The 21,908-nt window shown below is 47.9% G+C and overlaps 1 protein-coding gene across 1 annotated transcript in view; it reads left to right on the forward strand.

Moving 5' to 3' along the window:
• arhgef19 (Rho guanine nucleotide exchange factor (GEF) 19) overlaps positions 1 to 21,908 on the forward strand; it is a 123,084-nt gene that overhangs the window by 42,489 nt on the left and 58,687 nt on the right. The window contains exon 2 of the mRNA XM_078238964.1: positions 19,951 to 20,583. Within this exon, the coding sequence (XP_078095090.1) occupies positions 19,951 to 20,583 (633 nt within the window). The remainder of the gene's footprint in view (positions 1 to 19,950; positions 20,584 to 21,908) is intronic.

Raw genomic sequence — 21,908 nt, forward strand, 5'->3', positions numbered from 1 at the left:
ACCTCAGGTTGGGCTGTTCCTTTGCTTACCCTGCTAAGGCTTTAATCGTCCCCCCGTTCCCATTGTTACTGCAACACTTGTATGAGTTGGAAAATATTACTCACCAAAATTCCTGACACAGGTTAGGGGGTCTTATGACATTTTGTTTTCCTCAATCTTTTCCTGAGGAGAAATCTTTCTCTCAGGATAACCAACATCGAGATGATTCACCTTGTCAAAGGTCAGGACAAAATGGAGTCTGTTTATTTTCTCAGACACTATGAATGAATCACATGTACCTCCACATCACCATGTATCACTGAAAAATAGGCTCCACCTGTTGGGTTGGGCCCTACCCCTGAATACCGCTTCTCTTTTTGCATCTATACAAACATCTTTCATGTTGCTAGAGAGGTGTGTGCTACCAGTTAGCACAGTGGCACAGTGGTTAGCACTGCTGCCTCACAGGGCCAGGGACCCGGGTTTGATTCCTGGCTTGAGTCACTGTGCGGAGTCAGCACGTTCTCCCCGTGTCTGAGTGGGTTTCCTTGAGGTGCTCCAGTTTCCTCCCACATTCCAAAGATGTGCTGGTTAGGGGCATTGGCCATTGCTAAATTCTCCCTCAGTGTACCTGAACAGGCGCTGGAATGTGGTGACTGGGGGATTTTCACAGTAATTTCATTGCAGTGAGAATGTAAGCCTACTTGTGACACTAATAAATAACCTTTAAACAAAGGAAGAGACAGATTTGCTTTTGCCATTGGGGAGGAACAGAATGGAGTGTGAAGTTCCAGATTGGAAGTACAGTGGGATTCCTGCATAGATACTGCAATTTGAGGCCATTTTGTTCCCTCACCTCAACAGGAACAAATGGCTCAGAGAGGACACGTCATGTTATGAGTGTCTCGGCTGCGATGTTCCCAGGCTAGAGGCAGCGATGGAGGTCTTTTAAATAATTAGGGAAAGCAGCTCACATCTTGTACAGATAATTCCAAGGGACCTGCCTGGCTTTTGCCCTGGCCTTTACCCAAGGAATCTGTAGTTTAAGGATTCAGATTAAGGATTCAATTGATAGGCCAATCAAGGAGGTTTTGCCTTGTACTTAACTGGGAGTGCCAGTTCCTCTGACACCCCCAGAGGTAGACTGCTAACTATAGCACTCTGTGTACTGCTGTTAGAGTTTGTAAATAAAGGGATTTTAGTGAAAGGATTTTGGCCTCTGCAGGCTTACTACAAAATCAAATGAAGAAACTTCCTGCCACAGCTTAAGCAATCAATCAAGGGGAGCAGGTGAAAGATTTCTCCATCTTCCTCCACTGTTACATCCGACACATGCCTCCTGCAGGAGTTATTAGATAGTGATCATAGAATTCATACAGTGCAGAAGAAGGCCATACGGTCCATCGAGTCTGCACCGACAACAATCCCACCCAGGCCCTATCCCCATAGCTACATGTATTTAGCCTCCTAATTCCCCTGACACAAAGGAGTAATTTGGCACAACCAATTCACCCTAACCCGCACATCTTTGGGACTGTGGGAGGAAACTAGAGCACCCGGAGGAAACCCACGCAGACACAGGGAGAACGTGCAAACTCCACACAGGCGATGACCCAAGGTCGGAATTGAACCTGGGTCCCTGGCGCTGTGAGGCAGCAGTGCTAACAACTGTGCCACCGTGCCACCCTGAATCACTCATCCTTTCCTCAGCATGCAGTGATGGTTCGGTGCTCTTACTACTGGGGGGGGGGGGGGGGGGTGGAGAGAAAACAGTCCACACCCGATCGATTCCCCTTTTTAAGGCAGCAAGGCTTTAGGAGAAAATTCCAGAAAATAAGGCCCACGTAGCCAAAGCCATGGCAACCAATGGTGGAGTGATTAAAAATGGAGGCCAGGGTTGGGGAAGTGCAGGCATAACAAATTAAAGGGAGGTTTAGCATTTATGTGTCACATTATTACATCTCAGAATGATCTCAAGCCATGAGCAGCAGCTCCCTCACAGCCTCAGGGTCCTGGGTTCAATTCTCGGCTTGGGTCACTGTCTGTGTGGAGTTTGCACGTTTTCCCCGTGTCTGCATGGGTTTCCTCCGGGTGTTCCGGTTTCCTCCCACAGTCCAAAGGTGTACAGTTTGGTGGATTGGCCAAGCTAAATTGTCCCTAAGTATCCCAAGATGTGTAGGTTAGATGGATTAATCGTGGGAAATGTGTGGGATTATAGAAATAGGGTAGGGGAGAGGGCCTAGGTAAAATGTTCTGTCAGAGAGTCGGTGCAGACTTGATGGGCCAAATGGCCTCTTCTGCAGCGTAGGAATTCAATTATTTGGTTTTGAATGGCAAAACAGTCATTTTGTACAAAACTGGTGAGAACATTGAGATGAATGAACAACTCACTGCCTCAATCGCAGTGTTGGTTGAGAAATATTGATCAGGACAACAAGAAGACGCTGGCAAAACAGCAGACTACACAGCAATTTTAAAACATGAATCATGTGTTCCCTCCACATCCTGTTCTCCAAGAAAGCAAATACGAGTTATTGGGTGCAAGTTTCCTGGGGAACTGATAGCACTCCAGATATCCTGGTCCCTCCATGCCGACACTATAGTTAAGAAAGCTCACCAACGCCTCTACTTCCTCAAAAGACTAAGGAAATTTGGCATGTCCGCTACAACTCTCACCAACTTTTACAGATGCACTATAGAAAACATTCTTTCTGGTTGTATCACAGCTTGGTCTGGCTCCTGCTCTGCCCAAGACCGCAAGAAACTACAAAAGGTTGCGAATGTAGCCCAATCCATCACGCAAACCAGCCTTCCATCTGTCTACACTTCCCGCTGCCTCAGCAAGGCAGCCAGCATAATTAAGGACCCCATGCACCCCGAACATTCTCTCCTCCACCTTCTTCCACCGGGAAAAAGATACAAAAGTCTGAGGTCACATTCCAACCGACTCAAGAACGGCTTCATCCCTGCTGCTGTCAGACTTTTGAATGGACTTATCTTATATTAAGTTGATCTTTCTCTACACCCTAGCTATGATTGTAACACTACATTCTGCAATCTCTCCTTTCCTTCTCTATGAACAGTATGCTCCGTCTGTACAGCGCGCAGGAATCAATACTTTTCACTGTATGTTGATACATGTGACAATAATACATCAAATCAAATCAAATCTGGCTGACGTATTCCTGGAGGTTTCATCGCCTGGCCTTCTGTTATCAACTGCCCTGCCCAGTAATACAGTGAAGACTCTCTCATAGTCTTTAGTTATCCAATATTCCCCCATTCGCAACTCCATAAACAATCATCTCATGTCCCATTCAGGAACTTGCTCCCAGGAACTTGCTGATCGGCAGGGTAAATATTTTGAATCATGCTAGTTTTGTGTCAAAGAATTCAACTTTGTTTATATTTGGTGTAATTTTGATTCCTGTTGTGCTGTATGTGTATCTTGTTAACCTTTCTCACTTTGTGTATATGTTTATCTGTACATAAATCTAGACAAGACATTTCTTTGTCTGGGCAAGATGGTTTAACAGTCTGTGTTTTTCTATTAAGACACCCCACAGAGTCTCTCGTCAGCAATTTACTATAATTTGGTGTTAAGTAATAGATCTGGACTATGATAAGCATTCATGACAGAAAATGAAGTCTACTTCGTGCTTCATAGAATCCCTACAGTGCAGAAGGAGGCCATTCGGCCCATTGAGTCTGTACTGACAACAATCCCACCCCAGACTCTATCGTCACACCCCACACATTACAATCCCTACAGTACAGAAGGCCTGCAGCATCAACAAATCCACCCTAACCCCACATATTTACCCTGTTAATCTCCCCGAAATTAGGGGCAATTTAGGATGGCCAATCAATCTAACCCGCATATCTTTGGACTGTGGGAGGAAATTGGAGCACCTGGAGGAAACCCCCGCAGACATGGGGAGAATGTGCAGACTCCGCACAGACAGTGACCCAAGCCGGGAATTGAACCCGGGTCCCTGGAGCTGTGAAGCAGCAGCGTTAACCACTGTGCCACTGTGCCGCCCTTCATAACAGCATCGGTTAATTTGTGAAACTTTCATACAGGCGGCAACATAAAATCATAAGACATAGGAGCAAAAGTCAGCCATTTGGCCCATCGAGCATGTTCGCCATTCAATAAGACCTTGGTGATCTGATTGTGGCCATAACTCCACTTTGCTGCCTGCCCCGTCTTCCCCCCTCCCCCCCTTTCCCCCCCCCCCACCTTCCCCCACCCCCCTTGACTCCCCATTACATTGAAATTCTCTCGAATATTAGAATAGGGTTAGGAAATAAACCTTAAGTATAGTCACCTTCACGAAATGATTGGCCTTGTTGGATGGCCAGGGTACTTTCAATGAATGCTCAATAGTTGCAGTCAAATCCTCTTCATCTTCAGAAGTGGACATCCCTTGATTGTATCCCAATTTTCTTCCTGCATCTACTGATGCACTAAGGCAGACTTTCATCTGTTTCCATGGCTAGTAATTCCTGGAACAGGTCGCTAGTCTGTCGCCAGGGGCCTTATAGCTTGAGGGGCGCCACTCCACATCAAGCGTGGCTGACCAGGAGTCTCTCCCACTCTTACCGCCAATCATTGGTGTGTGTTGGAAGGATTGTGCACTCAACCTGTTTGTCCGCGTTATGAACTCACCTTCCTTGGCCATCAAATCCTGGGGTGGTACTCGAACCCGGAGATTTTAGCTCAGAGGCAGGGAGGCTACCCACTGCGCCACCAGACATATTTCATATTCTTGTCCTAGTGACTGCCATGTTAGAAATTCGACCTCCCAATTTCAGGGAGCCATAATTTAGTTTATAAAATTTGGGTTGTTCAGTGTAATGCCCTGAGTAGGTGCCGTTCATGTACATTACTGTATCTGTGTTTTTTATTCATTTGTGGGACATGGGCATCGCTGGCTGGCCAACATTTATTGCCCATCCCTAGTTGTCTGAGGGCAGTTGAGAGTCAACCACATTGCTGTGGCTCTGGAGTCACGTGTAGGCCAGACCAGGTAAGGACGGCATATTTCCTTCAGTAAAGGCCATTAGTGAACCAGATGGGTTTTTCCGACAATCGGCAATGGTCATCAGTAGATTCTTAATTCCAGATACTTTTTATTGAATTCAAATTCCACCATCTGCCGTGGTGGGATTTGACCCGGGTCCCCAGAACATTAGCTGAGTTTCTGGATTAATAGTCCAGCGATAAAACCACTAGGCCATCACCTCCCCAACAACAAATCCATTCCTCATGGCATTCCTCTTAGGTAAGTTGAAACGATGTGGGTGCAGGTCACTGTAAATATGTAATTTTTACTTAAATGAGAATGGTGTGAGGAATAACACAATGGTAGCAGCTTCAGATGTGGTGGAAACAGCTGCAAAGACCATATATCAATATAGCATCTCGATGCTTCATTGCAAACAGAAGTAATATCTAGAATATCTTGTCTAACTGACTGAACTCACCTTAAACTTAAAGGGTGGAATTCTCCCAACAAAGTTCTAAGTGTCGAATTCGTGGGAAAACTGGAGTAATTCACTCTGGTCTTTTCAGTGGGAGTTCAGACTCGAATCTCCCACACTCTGTGCAATGCAGAAGCCACCAGCGTGAATATCATTAGATTTCAGAGGGCAGGACCTATTCCCACTGGGGAGGCTGAAATCAGCGGGTCTCTGCGCATGCGCAGTGTCTCCGCACTGCCAGCCTCCCCTTGACCTACTGACTTGATCGCTGGCCAGCCCGGGATCCCCGCAGTACTGCCCCCCCCAAGGCCCGATCGCTGCCCTCTGATCATTTATGGGCCAGCCCCGAACACGCATCCTGGAAGGCCACCCTCCCCCCCTCCCGTCCCAGCAGACACCCCCACCGGGAGGCAGACCCCGACCATCACCCCCCCCCAGCCTGCCCCGATCGCTGGCCTCCCTCCTGCCCCAACCGGATCCCCATGCAGAGTCGTCCCCCCCCCCACCCCCATCCCCACCGATCACCCCTAGGCCCCATCCCCCGGCAAGCCCCACCCCCTTCGGACTGCCCCATGCCTGATGGGCAATGCCAAGGTGCCCCCAGGGTACGGGCATTTTGCCCTTGGGCAGTGCCAGATGGCACAGGCTGGCACTGCCAGGGTGCCCATGCCCAGGGTGGACCCCCCTCACCGCGTGGCCCCCTGGGGAGCCCCGATTGCCCCCTCTTCACTCCAGCAGGGTCAGGCCACTAGTTCCCCGAAAGTGGGGAGCTAGACTGAACCCCGCTGGAATGAAACACTCCTGGTGGGGTGAGAGATGCGAGTGGGCCCGGAGAATTCAGTCCAGGTGCACTAATAGCATTTAAATAGTATGTAAAATCCGTGCACACGCTGCAAAAATCCAGGCCTGGGAGACGCAAGCGCAGGAATCCCGCGAATCAGCCAACGCGCGATTCTCCCGGCCCGCTGTGCTAAAAGATTAATGCAGTGGGCTGGGTGAATCACCCTTCCAAAGTTTCACATTAGCACCAGAATGTTGGAGTGAATGAGACAATAAGACACTCAGATATTTTTTTGATACATATTCGTTTAGGTAATGTGGACCTCACTGGCCAGGCCAGCATTTATTGCCCATCTCTAATTGCCCTTGAGCAGGTGGTGGTGAGCTGCCTTCTTGAGCCACTGCTGTCCATGCGGTGTAGGTACACCCACAGTGCTGTTAGGGAGGGAGTTCCAGGATTTTGACCCAGCAGCAATGAAGGAACAGCAATTTGTTTCCAAGTCAGGATGATGAGTAGGTTGGAGGAGAATTTCCATCTGCTGCCCTTGTCCTTCTAGATAGTCGAGGCCACGCGTTTGGAAGGTGATGCTGAAGGAATTCCGATCACGTTGTTTCAGGTGGGAACACCACCACCTGGAAATTCCCCTCCAAGCCACCCACCATCCTGACTTGGAAATAAATTGCTGTTCTTTCATTGCTGCTGGGTCAAAATCCTGGAACTCTCTTCCTAACAGCATTACTGCACCACATGGACTGCAGAGGGTCAAGATGGCAGCTCAGCGCCACCTTCTCGAGGGCAGTTAGTATTGGGCAATAAATGCTGGTCTAGCCAGCAATGCCCACATCCCACGAATGGATTAAAAAGACAGATTTTTGTGAGCCAAGTGTATTAAGGAGCATGGAGTAAAGGTAGATACATAGATCAAAGTAAAGTTAGTAAAGTTAATTTATTAGTCACAAGTAGGCTTCCATTAACACTGCAATGAAGTTACTGTGAAAATCCCCTAGTCGCCACACTCCAGCGCCTGTTCGGGTACACTGAGGGAGAATTTAGCATGGCCAATGCATCTAACCAGCACGTCTTTTGGACTGTGGGAAGAAACTGGAGCACTCAGAGGAAATCCACACAGACAGGGGGAGAACATGCAAACTCCACACGGACAGTGACCCAAGCCGGGAATCAAACCCTGGTGCTGTGAGGCAGCAGTGCTAACTACTGTGCCACCGTGCCGCCCCATCATTTGGTTAGGTCATAGATCAGCCATGATCTGACTGAAATAGGCTAGAGGGGCTAAATGGCCTCCTCCTGAGAAAGATCCTATCCTCACTAATGAAGCAGTGAACTCTGCTGCTACCCCAGTGTCAGCGTATAGCACTGCCTTGAGATTCTGCTCCTCCTGCTGCTTTTGTTTAGTGCACAGTAAGAAGCCTCTGTTTAAGAAAGGGAATAGAAATGACCCTGGTAATTATAGACTGGTTAGTCTTACTTCGGTAGTTGGTAAATTGATGGAAAAGGTCCTCGGGGATGGGATTTACAACCATTTAGAAAGATGCGGATTAATCCGGGATAGTCAGCACGGATTCGTGAAGGGCAAGTCGTGCCTCACAAATTTGATTGAATTTTGTGAGGAGGTAACTAAGTGTGTTGATGAAGGTAGGGCAGTTGATGTCATATACATGGATTTTAGTAAGGCGTTTGATAAGGTCCCCCATGGTCGGCTTATGATGAAAGTGTGGAGGTGTGGGATAGAGGGAAAGTTGGCCGATTGGATAGGTAACCGGCTATCTGATCGAAGACAGAGGGTGGTGGTGGATGGAAGATTTTCGGACTGGAGGCAGGTTGCTAGCGGAGTGCCACAGGGATCAGTGCTTGGTCCTCTGCTCTTTGTGATTTTTATTAATGACTTAGAGGAGGGGGCTGAAGGGTGGATCAGTAAATTTGCTGATGACACCAAGATTGGTGGAGTAGTGGATGAGGTGTAGGGCTGTTGTGGGCTGCAAAGAGACATAGATAGGATGCAAAGCTGGGCTGAAAAATGGCAGCTGGAGTTTAACCCTGATAAATGTGAGGTGATTCATTTTGGTAGGACTAATTTAAATGTGGATTACAGGGTCAAAGGTAGGGTTCTGAAGACTGTGGAGGAACAGAGAGATCTTGGGGTCCATATCCACAGATCTCTAAAGGTTGCCACTCAAGTGGATAGAGCTGTGAAGAAGGCCTATAGTGTGTTAGCTTTTATTAACAGAGGGTTGGAGCTTAAGAGCCGTGGGGTTATGCTGCAACTGTACAGGACCTTGGTGAGACCACATTTGGAATATTGTGTGCAGTTCTGGTCACCTCACTATAAGAAGGATGTGGAAGCGCTGGAAAGAGTGCAGAGGAGATTTACCAGGATGCTGCCTGGTTTGGAGGGGAGGTCTTATGAGGAAAGGTTGAGGGAGCTAGGGCTGTTCTCTCTGGAGCGGAGGAGGCTGAGGGGAGACTTAATAGAGGTTTATAAAATGATGAAGGGGATAGATTGAGTGAACGTTGAAAGACTATTTCCTCGGGTGGATGGAGCTATTACAAGGGGGCATAACTATGGGGTTCATGGTGGGAGTTATAGGAAGGATATCAGAGGTAGGTTCTTTACGCAGAGAGAGGTTGGGGTGTGGAATGGACTGCCTGCAGTGATAGTGGAGTCAGACACTTTAGGAACATTTAAGCGGTTATTGGATAGGCACATGGAGCACACCAGGATGATAGGGAGTGGGATAGCTTGATCTTGGTTTCAGATAAAGCTCGGCACAACATCATGGGCCGAAGGGCCTGTTCTGTGCTGTACTGTTCTATGTTCTATAACACCAGATTAAGTCCAACAGGTTTATTTATTGAAGGCTCCTTCATCACTCACCTGATGAAGGAGCAGCGCTCCGAAAGCTCGTTATTCCAAGTAAACCTGTTGGACTTTAACCTGATGTTGTGAGACTTCTTACTGTGCCCACCCCAGTCCAACGCCGGCATCTCCACATCTTTGTTTAGCGCGGCTGTGGACTAGTTATAACCTCCATAGCCTGAAAAAACCTGGGCAAACCAGGCATCAGAGCCTTGGGTTCTTATGTACACTCCTATTTCATGCTTGCTCGTTCGAGCTGCTTGATTTTCCTGAGAATGGAAGTTTGGAAAGGGCTTTAGTCAAGTAACAAGATGGTGCTGGAGTGAAGTGACAATATTCTATATTGTATTCTGCTTCCCTTCCTTTCCTTCTCCCCTATGTACTCTATGAATGGTATGCTCCGTCTGTGTAGCGCGCAAGAAACAATACTTTTAACTGTATCCCAATACACGTGACAATAATAAACCCGATCAAATACTTTGTGCTGAGTGGGCTACAAATCCAAATGCCACCGTCAGCTCGCCTTAAGTGCGTGCAGACGGATGGGGTTATGGGTGTAAACCGTGTTACTGGTCTGTAAGTCCTCATGGTCTGCATCCAAGCCATGTATGAAAACACTAATCTTTGGACAATGCTAGTTTAATGGGTTGTGCAGGATATAATTTGAATTGAATGGAATATTTTTTTTCTTTATTCTTTCCTGGAATGTGGGCGTCACTGGCAAGGTCAGCATTGGCTGCCCATCCCTCATCTTCCATGAACTGAGTTGTTAGCTAGACTGCAGAGGGCAGTTAAGATTCAGCCACATTGCTGTGGCTCTGGAGTCACATGTAGGCCAGACCGGGTAAGGACGGCAGATTTCCTTCCCTAAAGGACATTAGTGAACCTGTTGGAATTTTACAACAATTGATGACAGTTGTCATGGTCACCAGCACTGAGATTAGCTTTATAGAGAAGGAGAGTGCAGAATGTAGTGTTACAGTCATAGCTAGGGTGTAGAGAAATTCCACCAGCTGCCATTAGTGGGATTTGAATCCATGTCCCCAGAGCATTAGACTGGGCCTCGGGATTACTGTTCCTGTGATGTTACCATCAAGCCACCATATAGGGCCATAGTGTCATAGTTTGACAGCACAAAAAGAGGCCCTTTGGCCCATCGTATCTGTGGCGGTCATCAAGCATCTATCCTGATCCCCTTTTCCAGCACTTGGTCCCTGGCCATGTATGCTTTGGCGTTTCAAGTGCTCATCTAAATGCTTCTTAACCGCCTCTCCCACCCTTTCAGACAGAGAGTTCCAGATTCCCACCACCCTCTGGGTGAAAAGGTTTTCCTCAAATCCCCTCTAAATCTCCTGCCCCTTACCTTAAATCTATGCCCCCTGGTTACTGATTTTTTGATTTGATTTGCCTTATTACTGTCACATGTATTGGGATACGGTGAAAATTATTGTTTCTTGCGCACTATAAAGACAAAGCATACCGTTCATAGAGAAGGAAAGGAGGGAGTGCAGAATGTAGTGTTACAGTCGTAGCTAGGGTGTAGAGAAAGATCAACTTAGAGCAAGGTAGGTCCATTCAAAAGTCTGATGGTAACAGGGAAGAAACTGTTCTTGAGTCGGTTGGTACGTGTCTTTTTCCTGACGGAAGAAGGTGGAAGAGAGAATGTCTGGCCTGTACTAAGGGACAAAGTCCCTTTCTATCTACGCCCTTCATAATTTTGTGCACCTTGATCAGGTCCCCCCTCAGCTTTCTCTGCTCCGAGGAAAACAACCCCAGCCTAACCAGCCTCTCTTCATAGCTGAAATGCTCCAGGCAACATCCTGGTGAATCTCCTCTGCACCCTTGCTCGTGCAATCACATCCTTCCTATAGAGTGGCGACCAGAACTGCAGGCAGTACTCTAGCTGTGGCCTAACGAGTGTTTTATACAGCTCCATCATAACATCCTACCTCTTATATTCTATGCCTCGACTAATAAAGACAAGCATCCTATATGATGTACAGCCTGGGTCACAGTCACCTCGTGTATTGGTGTCTGTATAGTTGAACCTTGCTTTTCATGATCTGTGGTTCAGTCTTGAACATCCGGAATAAGGGATTAGCGAGACATGGGAGCGGTGGATCACTGACTGAGGGGCAATCGATATTGTGGGGGAGGTAAATCATACTGACTGAGGGGTAATGGATCAGTGTGCGTTGCTGCCCAATGAATTATCGAGGCCGCTAAGTGTGGGGGAACATTATAAATCTTTGGGTTTGTGTTTCTAGTAGAATTCGAAACTCAAACACAAAGCAGTTGTTAAAAATTTAGGCCGGAATTCCTTGGCAGTTCCCGCTGGCCTGTGGTGACATCAGTGGGAATTCCCATAGACAGCGGTGGGAGCAGAGAATCCCGCCGCGATCAAACAACGAGTCACCTCCCGCTGGCGGAAACACACAGCTGGGAGGCCGGAGAGTCTCACCCTTATTCTTTCATGAGATGTGGGTGCCACTGGCAAGGTCAGCATTTGTGGCCCATCCATAAATGTCTTTGAACTGAGGAACTTAGTGGGCCGTTTCGTAGAACATTGAACATAGAATCCTATAGTGCAGAAGGAGGCCATTTGGCCCATCGAGTCTGCACTGACAACAATCCCACCCAGGCCCTATCCCCGTAACCCCATGTAGTTATCCTAGCTAGTCCCCCTGACACTAAGCAGCAATTTAGTTTCAGAGGTCAGTTCAGAGTGAATCGCATTGCTGAGGGTCTGGAGTCACATGTAGGCCTAACCAGGTAAGAACAACAGATTTCCTCTCCTCTAAAGGGACATTAATGAACCTTGATGATGGTTTTGTGGTCACTATAGCTTCCAATTCCAGACTTTATTAACAGAATTTAAATTCCATCATTATGCTGTTGTGGGATTTGAAAACGCGTCCCCAGGTGATTTGCCTGGGCGCCTGGATTATGAGTCCAGTGACGTTACAAAGAACAAAAATTACAGCACAGGAACAGGCCCTTCGGCCCTCGAAGCCTGCACCGACCATGCTGCCCGACTGAACTAAAACCCCCTACCCTTCAGGGGACCATATCCCTCCATTCCCATCCTATTCACGTATTTGTCCAGACGTCCCTTAAAACTCACTATCGTATCTGCTTCCACTACCTCCCCCGGCAGCGAGTTCCAGGCACCCATCACCCTCCGTGTAAAAAGCTTGCCTTGTACATCTCCTTTAAAAGAAAGTTACGCTACCATCTTTCCCCCAGTTATCAGAGAAAATCGTTGTCAAAACACTCACATCGTAACATAGAAACTGGAAGCAGGAGGAGGCCATTTGGCCCTTTGTGCCTTCTCTGCCATTCATCTTGATCATGGCTGATCATCGAATTCAATATCCTGATCCCTAATTCCCCCTCATATCCCTTGATCCCTTTAGCCCCAAGAGCTATATCTAATTTCTTCTTGAAATCAGACAATGTTTGGCCTCAACTACTTTCTGTGGTAGTGAATTCCACACATTCACCACTCTCTGGGTGAAGAAATTTCTCCTCATCTCAGTTCTAAAACTGAGACCCCTCAAACTATGACCCCTAGTTCTGGACTCCCCCACCATTGGGAACATTCTTTCTGAATATACGCTGTCTAATCGTGTTATAATTTTATAAGTTTCATAGAATCCTACAGTGCAGAAGGAGGCTATTCGGCCCATCGAGCCTGCACTGACCACAGTCCCACTCAGGCCTGATCCCCATAACCCCATGCATTTACCCTAACTAGCCCCCCTAACACTAAGGGGCAATTTAGCATGGCCAGTCACTTAACCCGCACGTCTTTGGAGTGTGGGAGGAAACCAGAGCACCTGGAGGAAAGCCACACAGACACGGGGAGAACGTGCAAACTCCACACAGACTGTGACCCAAGCCAGGAATCGAACCTGGGTCCTTGGCACTGTGAGACAGTAGAGCACCCAGAGGAAACCCACACAAACGTGGGGAGAATGTGCAGACTCCACACAGACAGTGACCCAAGCTGGGAATTGAACCTGGATCCCTGGCGCTGTGAGGCAGCAGTGCTAACCACTGTGCCACCGTGAGATCCCCTCTCACTCTTCTAAACTCCAGTGAATATAACCCTAACCGATCTGACGGGACACAGCACAGGCACCCTGATTCCCTCACCGTGATCTTACGATGATCTGTGTACCTAGCAGGGTGGTTGACGCACCAGATGTTGTGTACCTTTTGCTGATCAAGTGCTTCGGGACATGTGTGGGTGGATGGCTGTTCATAGCAAAATTAATTTTACACAATTTCCTATTACAGATGAACAGAAAAGTAGGTGATGCATGCAACAAACTGCAATGTGCCTCAACGATCTCTGAACACAAATTATTTTAGGATGCTCAGTCCCTGAGATAAGACATTTTCCTTTACCACCCTCTGGCAACGCTTCCCTGGCATCCTCACCCTGTCAGGATACAGCGTGTCTCACCCCGGCTGGCTGTTTTTAATCTTTGCCAGCCTGTCGTTTTTTTTTTAAACCTGGACAGACAAGAGATTACTCTTTAGAAAATTGTGACGCTGCATGTGAGATTCGGGCCAGGAGCGCAGTAAATAACCGCCTATTGCAACGTGCAGATTCTGTGGATCGATGCCATTTGCCTGGAGAATGTCACCACACCCCGTCAAGTCAGAGCAAGCTACGCTGTAACCCGCACCAACAAGCCCATGCTCACCAGATGCTGCACTTGGACCCGCACTGGGAGCTAGACTCTAGAATAGAGAGAGAGCATCGACTCATGAGAGAGCCAACATAAGTGGATAAACTTCAGGCGTAGGATTCAGACAGATCACAAACCTGTCTCAACTTATAAAGGGATGTTTCTTTACAGAAGGAGATGAATTGAAACAGCTTGTGTGTTTTTTTTCTGATAGAATTGCCTGCCTTTGTTTTAGAATGTGGAGATGCCGGCGTTGGACTGGGGTAAACACAGTAAGAAGTTTAACAACACCGGGTTAAAGTCCAACAGGTTTATTTGGTAGCAAAAGCCACACAAGCTTTCGGAGCTCCGAAAGCTTGTGTGGCTTTTGCTACCAAATAAACCTGTTGGACTTTAACCTGGTGTTGTTAAACTTCCTACTTTGTTTTAGAATCCATAGAATCCCTGCGGTACAAAAGGAGGCCATTCGGCCCATCGAGCCTGCACCAACAACAATCCCATCCCACCCCCATCCCCATATCCCCACCTATTTACCCTGCTAATCCCCCTGACACTAAGGGGCAATTTATCATGGCCAATCAACCAAACCCACACATCTTTGCACAGTGGGAGGAAACCGGAGCACCTGCATGTAACACTACATTCTGCCCTCTCTCGTTTCCTTCTCTATGAACGGTATGCTTTATCTGTACAGCGTGCAAGAAACAATAAAGAACAAAGAGCAAAGAACAAAGAAAATTACAGCAAAGGAACAGGCCCTTCGGCCCTCCAAGCCTGCACCGACCACGCTGCCCGACTGAACTAAAACCCCCGACCCTTCTGGGGACCGTATCCTTCTATTCCCATCCTATTCATGTATTTGTCCAGACGCCCCTTAAAACTCACTATCGTATCTGCTTCCACTACCTCCCCCGGCAGCGAGTTCCAGGCACGCACCACCCTCTGTGTAAAAAACTTGCCTCGTACATCTCCTTTAAACCTTGCCCCTCACACCTTAAACCTATGCCCCCTAGCTATTGACTCTTCCACCCTGGGAAAAAGCTTCTGACTATCCACTCTGTCCATGCCCCTCATAATCCTGTAGACTTCTATCAGGTCGCCCCTCAACCTCAGATGTTCCAGTGAGAACAAAGCAAGTTTCTCCAACCTCTCCTCATAGCTAATGCCCTCCATACCAGGCAACATCCTGGTAAATCTTTCCTGTACCCTCTCCAAAGCCTCCACATCCTTCTGGTAGTGTGGTGACCCGAATTGAACACTGTATTCCAAGTGCGGCCTAACTAAGGTTCTATAAAGCGTCAACATGACTTGCCAATTTTTAAACTCAATGCCTCGGCCGATGAAGGCAAGCATGCTGTATGCCTTCTTGACTACCTTCTCCACCTGCGTTGCCACTTTCAGTGATCTGTGTACCTGTACGCCCATCTTCAGGGTTCTGCCATTTACTGTATATTTCCTATCTTTATTAGACCTTCCAAAATGCATTACCTCACATTTGTCCAGATTAAATTTCATCTGCCATCTCTCCGCCCAAGCCTCCAACTTATCTATATCCTGCTGTATCCTCTGATGGTCCTCATCACTATCCGCAAATCCACCAACCTTTGTGTCGTCTGCAAACTTACTAATCAAGCCTGTTACATTTTCCTCCAAATCATTTTTATATATTATGAACAGCAAAGGTCCCAGCACTGATCCCTGAGGAACGCCACTTGTCACAGCCCTCCATTCAGAAACATACCCTTCCACTGCTACCCTCTGTCTTCTATGATCGAGCCAGTTCTGTATCCACCTTGCCAGCTCACCTCTGATCCTTTGCGACTTCACCTTCTGCACCAGTCTGCCATGAGGGACCTTGTCAAAGGCCTTACTGAAGTCCATGTAGACAACATCCACTGCCCTACCCTCATCAATCATCTTCGTCACTTCCTCGAAGAACTCGATCAAGTTAGTGAGACATAACCTCCCCTTCACAAACCATGTTGTCTCTCACTAATACATCCACTTATTTCCAAGTGGGAGTAAATCCTGTCTCGAAGAATCCTCTCCAATAATTTCCCTACCACTGACGTAAGGCTCAATGGCCTGTAATTACCTGGAGTATTCTTGCTACCCTTCTTAAACAAAGAGACAACATAGGCTATTCTCCAATCCTCTGGGACCTACCCTGTACAGTAAGAAGTCTCATAAAACCAGGTTAAAGTCCAACAGGTTTATTTGGCAGCACAAGCTTTCGGAGTGCTGCCCCTTCGTCGGGTGTCTCACCTGATGAAGGAGCTTGAGACTCCGAAAGCTTGTGCTGCCAAATAAACCTGTTGGACTTTAACCTGGTGTTGTGAGACTTCTTACTGTGCTTCCTCCAGTCCAACACCGGCAACTCCACATCATGACCTCCCCTGTAGCCAGTGAGGATACAAAGATTTCTCTCAAGGCCTCAGCAATTTCCCCCCTTGCCTCTCTCAGTATTTTGGGGTATATCCCATCAGGCCCTGGGGACTTGTTTACCTTAATGTTTCTCAAGAATCCCAATACCTCCTCTTTTTTGATTTCAACGTGACTCAAACTATCTACACACCCTTTCACCAGCCACCAAGTCCTTTTTGGTGAATACTGACGCAAAGTATTAATTTAATACCTCGCCCATTTTCTCTGGCTCCATGCAGAGATTCCCTCCCCTGTCCTTGAGTGGGCCAACCCTCTCCCTGGCTACCCTCTTGCTCTTTATATATGTATAAGAAGCCATGGGATTTTCCTTAATCCTGCTGGCCAATGATTTTTTTGGGATCCCTTTTAGCCCTCCTTACTCCTTGCTTAAGTTTCTTTCTACTTTCCTTGTATTCCACACTTGCTTCGTGTGTTCCCAGCCTCCTAGACTTGACAAATGCTTCCTTACTTTTCACTGTATACTAATACATATGACAATAATAAATCAAATCAAATCCCACATAGACAATGTGCTAACTCCACACAGACAGTGATCAAAGCTGAGAATTGAACCCGGGTCCCTGGCGCTGTGAAGCAGCGGTGCTAACCACGGTGCCACCATTCCTTTACTCTGATTGTTTCCCAGACCTGTGTGTTCGACATTGCCCTGGTTGATTTGCAGCCATTTTATGCTTCTCACTGGCTGAATCCAATTCTTTATAATTACATTTGATATGTTATTTCTCCTGCAGTTCTTTCCTCCTATAAAGTGAAAACGTTGACCCCCCTCACTAAGGTTCCGGTCTCTTTTTGCCAGGAATCTCACCCGATTGACCATTACTGATTGCTGTTGGGGTGTGTGATGTTGGGAGACACTTGGCGTCAAGCCCAATCCTGTCTCTGCGTGGGTTTCCTCCTCCGGATGCTCCGGTTTCCTCCCACAGAATCTTAGAATCTTAGAAACCCTACAGCACAGAAAGAGGCCATTCGGCCCATCGAGTCTGCACCGACCACAATCCCACCCAGGCCTTACCCCCATATCCCTACACAGATCCCATATCACAGTCCAAAGATGTGCTGGTTAGATTGATTGGCCAGGTTAAATTGCCCCTTTAGTGTCAAGGGGATTAGCAGGGTAAATGCGTGGGGTTACAGGGATAGGGGCATGGGTGGGATTGTTCCCAGTGCAGGCTCGATGGGCCAAATGGCCTCCTTCTGCACTGTAGGGATTCTATAATCGTCTCCATCTCCCTTTTCTATCAAGTCCCTCCTTACAACCTATCTCTTTGACCAAGTTATTGGTCACCTGTCCTAATATTGCCTTGCGTGACTCAGTTTGAAATTCCATTTGATAATTCTCCAGTAAAACAGCTTGAGACACTTTGCCAAGTTAAAGGTGCAGAATAAAATACAAGTAATTGCTGTTCTGACTGGATGGAGGTGAGTGGGTACTGTTTATCTTGGAGTAGATATAGTTAATCTTACCTCACATTGATTTTTATTATCTATATGTGCTGGGGATTTGTACATTGTGGGCGTTGCTGATTTATTTGGAAATAAATGTTCTTTTGGCTTGAAGCAGCTAAAGGGATAAAATTGTCCTGCATTCCTTCAGCTTACACACACCCACATCTACAGTAACCAATATGCTGACGGCAGTGACATCTGATTGAAGAGATGTCCTATCCTCCTGGTTACTGTAATAAGTCCTCGGAGGCAGAAGTCCTTTCACCAAAATCCCTTTATTTACAAGTCTGACAACAGCATACAGAGTGCTTTCAGTCAGCAGTCTACACTCGGAGTCCCAGAGGAACTGACACGCCTGGGTAAGTACAAAGCAAGAGGCTCCCTGATTGGCCCATCAATTTGGCCCTTAATCAGGGAGTTCATATTCTAACAGGCCCACCTCAATTGCCTGATTAAAGTCATTACAGTTACAGTCGTCATGTCAGATCCTCATGGGGCGGCATGGTGGCACAGTGGTTAGCATTGCTGCCTTACAGCGCAGGGACCCGGGTTCGATTCCCGGCTTGGGTCACTGTCTGTGTGCATGTTCTCCCCGTGTTTGCATGGGTTTCCTCCGGGTGCTCCGGCTTCCTTCCAAAGACATACTGGTTAGGGTGCACTGGCCATGCTAAATTCTCCCTCAGTGTACCCGAACAGGCGCCGGAGTGTGGCGACTAGGGGATTTTCACAGTAACTTCATTGCGGCGTTAATGTAAGCCTACTTGTGACTAATAAATAAAATAATGCGAATTGGTCACTGAGAGGAGCTGAAGTTGTTTCGTTCAGAGGGTTGTGAGTCTTTGAAACTTTCTTCCTCAAAAGGCAATGGGGGCAGATTGTTGGAATATTTTTAAGGCAGAACTGGATAGATTCTTGACCAGCTTGTGGGACGGGATGGGGGTGGGACGAGGGTGGGGTGGGTGGGGTTGGGCAGAGGTGGGGCGTGGCGGGTGGGTGATGAAAGGTTATCAGGGTTAGGTGGGCAAGTGGAGTTGAGGTTACAATCAGATCAGCCCTGATCTTATTGAATGACAGAATAGGCTCTCGGGGCTAAGTGGCCTATTCCAGCTCCTAATTTGTATGTCTCTTTGGTTCTGGAGGTGCTAAGGAGAGCATTGATTAATCATTGTCACGTGTATTAGTATACAGTGAAAAGTATTGTTTCTTGCGGGCTATACAGACAAAACATATCGTTCATAGAGAAGGAAAGGAGAGAGTGCAGAATGTAGTGTTACAGTCACAGCTAGGGTGTAGAGAAAGATCAGCTTAATATAAGGTAGATCCATTCAAAAGTCTGATGGCAGCAGGGAAGAAGCTGTTCTTGAGTCGGTTGGTACGCGAGCTCAGACTTTTGTATCTTTTTCCCGAAGGAAGAAGGTGGAAGAGAGAATGTCCGGGGTGCATGGGGTCCTTATTTATGCTGGCTGCTTTGCTGAGGCAGCAGGGAGTGTAGACAGAGTCAATGGATAGGAGGCTGGTTTGCGTGATGGATTGGGCTACATTCACAACCCTTTGTAGTTTCTTGTGACCTTGGACAGAGCAGGAGCCATACCAAGCTGTGATACAACCAGAAAGGGTGCTTTCTATGGTGCATCTGTAAGAATTGGTACCATTCCAATAATATCAATTTGCAATGCATCCTTGCCCAAGAGGGTAATCTTGTGGGATGAAACCTGGGCTCCAGCCGTTTACACCCCACCACTGCTGCCAGCGAGGATAGAGAAACTGGCGCTCAGCCAAATCTCCGCTGACTGCAGCGGGACCAGAGAATCCCGCTGGCATGAAGAGCCGGAGAATCCCACCCCTTGACTGTGAGTCCAGGGGTCTATTCGACTGCTCTGTGTCTGCACCTAATGCCCGCAGATATGCACTTTTCAATAAAGAGCCCCTGGAGTGGGGGCCTTGCTTGATTTTGTCTCTCCCCAACTCCGGGGCCAATTGCCTTGATTGCTTGTCCAAACTGGGACCAGTGATCTGAGCACACTCAAACCCTGGGACCTATCACAGTGTCGTGTTCAGCTACACAGGGGGGGCAGTGTACTTAGTGACTGAGGTATGAGGCAAGTTTAATGAGTGTCGTAAGTACAATGGTACTAGACCACTTCAGTGCATTTTTCTCGCTCTCAGCTCTGACACAGTTACTGGTTTGAGTTCTGTACCTGACTTTCTGAATAGATTTTCCCTTTGATGTCCCGCAGAGATGCATATTTGCAATGGCGAGGAGATGGAACCACTCAAGGACAGCTTGAACGAGAGCGCTTGCTTGAAGAATCACATCGCCATCTGCAAGGAGGAGAGTGTCTCCTTCAATGTGCTGCCAGACCTCATGCTGAACGGCAAGAAGAGGATCAATGCTTCCCTCAGTCCTGATGTGACAGAGAGGCCAAACGGTGAGGAGGGGAAAGCGAAGGATGAGCAAGACTCAGATACACAGGGGGACTCGGGACCTGCACTTTGCAGGCAGCAAGGTTTGAGACCGAAATCGGACCTGAGGAGACAGTGCGCCTTGCCGTTTAGTGACTGGGGTCCCGAGAGGGATACTCCGCTGCGGTTCAGCGCTTTGCCGTCGGAACTCATCGCCAGCCGAGGATCGGCAGAGAGTTTGACTCTGTACCATGCCGGCGAGGACAGAGAGCCTGCCCCGTCTGGCCGGCAGCTGGTGGGCAAGGCGGACAGCTGGCCGCACCGGAGCCTGGCCACCGAGAGCAACTTCACGGCCACTTCCAAGAGTGACTTCTCCCTCAATACACTGCTGGCGGAGGCTGAGAGGGGAGAGGCCAGCGGCCTGCAGAGACGGCCCTCGCAAGGGTCAGACCAGGAGAAAACAACCAGTAAGTACTTCTCGTTTCTCTGCTCCAGCTGTCCTGTTGAGTAACGCTTGCTGCTGCACTGAACAAGAGAAACGCAAATGTTTTGATTTGATATGATTTGATTTATTATTGTCACATGTATTGGGATATGATGAAAAATATTGTTTCTTCCACGCTATACAGACAAAACATACCGTTCATAGAGTACATTGGGGAGAAGAAAAGGAGAGGCTGCAGAACATGGTGTTACAGTAACAGCTAGGGTGTAGAGAAAGATCGGCCTAATATATGATGTGGAGATGCCGGTGTTGGACTGGGGTGGGCACAATAAGAAGTCTCACAACACCAGGTTAAAGTCCAACAGGGGCGGCACGGTGGCACAGTGGTTAGCACTGCTGCCTCACAGCGCCAGGGACCCAGGTTCGATTCCCGGCTTGGGTCACTTCCCGTGTGGAGTTTGCACATTCTCTCCATGTCTGCATGGGCTTCCTCGGGGTGCCCTGGTTTCCTCCCACAGTCCAAATATGTGTGGATTAGGTGGATTGGCCATGCTAAATTGTCCTTTAGTGTCAGGGGGACTAGCTATGGTAAATGCATGGGGTTGTGGGGATTGGACCTGGGTGGGATTGTGGTCGGTGCAGACTCGATGGGCCGAATGGCCTCCTTCTGCACTGTAGGATTCTATGAGGTTTATTTGGAATCACGAGCTTTTCGGAGTGACTCACCTGATGAAGGAGCAGCGCTCGGAAAGCTCGTGATTCCAAATAAACCTGCTGGACTTTAACCAGGTGTTGTGAGACTTCTTACTGAGCCTAACATATGGTAGGTCCATTCAAAAGTCTGAATGCAGCAGGGAAGAAGCTGTCTTGAGTGGGTTGGTCCGTGTTTTCAGATCTTTGTCCCGACGGGAGAAGGTGGAAGAGAGTATGCCCTGGGTGCCTGGGGTCCTTAATTATACTGGCTGCTTTTCCGAGGCAGCGGGAAGTGTGCACGGAGTTGATGGATGGGAGGCTGGTTTGTGTGATGGACTGAGCTACGATTACAAAAAGCTTGAGTTACTTTGTCGCCCGCACCCCCTCGGGGTTTTCCAGTGGAGTCTCCAGTCACCGGCAAGGTTTGATCTTTGTGATTTGTCAAAGCAAACATGGTCCTGACTGCCGGGGGTGGCAAACTCATAAACGTCAAATGCTTAGTGGAGGAAACCTTCACGACCCACACATACCCACGCGCAGCCAGGCAAAGCAACTCCCTTCCTCCCTCACATGAGAACTTGAAGCAAAGTGCAATGGACGCTGGCGACATCTGTGGACAAAGGTGAACTCTCGCTGTCTCCACAAACGTTGCCA

The sequence above is a fragment of the Mustelus asterias genome, chromosome 22 (genome assembly GCF_964213995.1).
Source record: "Mustelus asterias chromosome 22, sMusAst1.hap1.1, whole genome shotgun sequence".
Taxonomy (NCBI): Eukaryota; Metazoa; Chordata; class Chondrichthyes; order Carcharhiniformes; family Triakidae; genus Mustelus; species Mustelus asterias.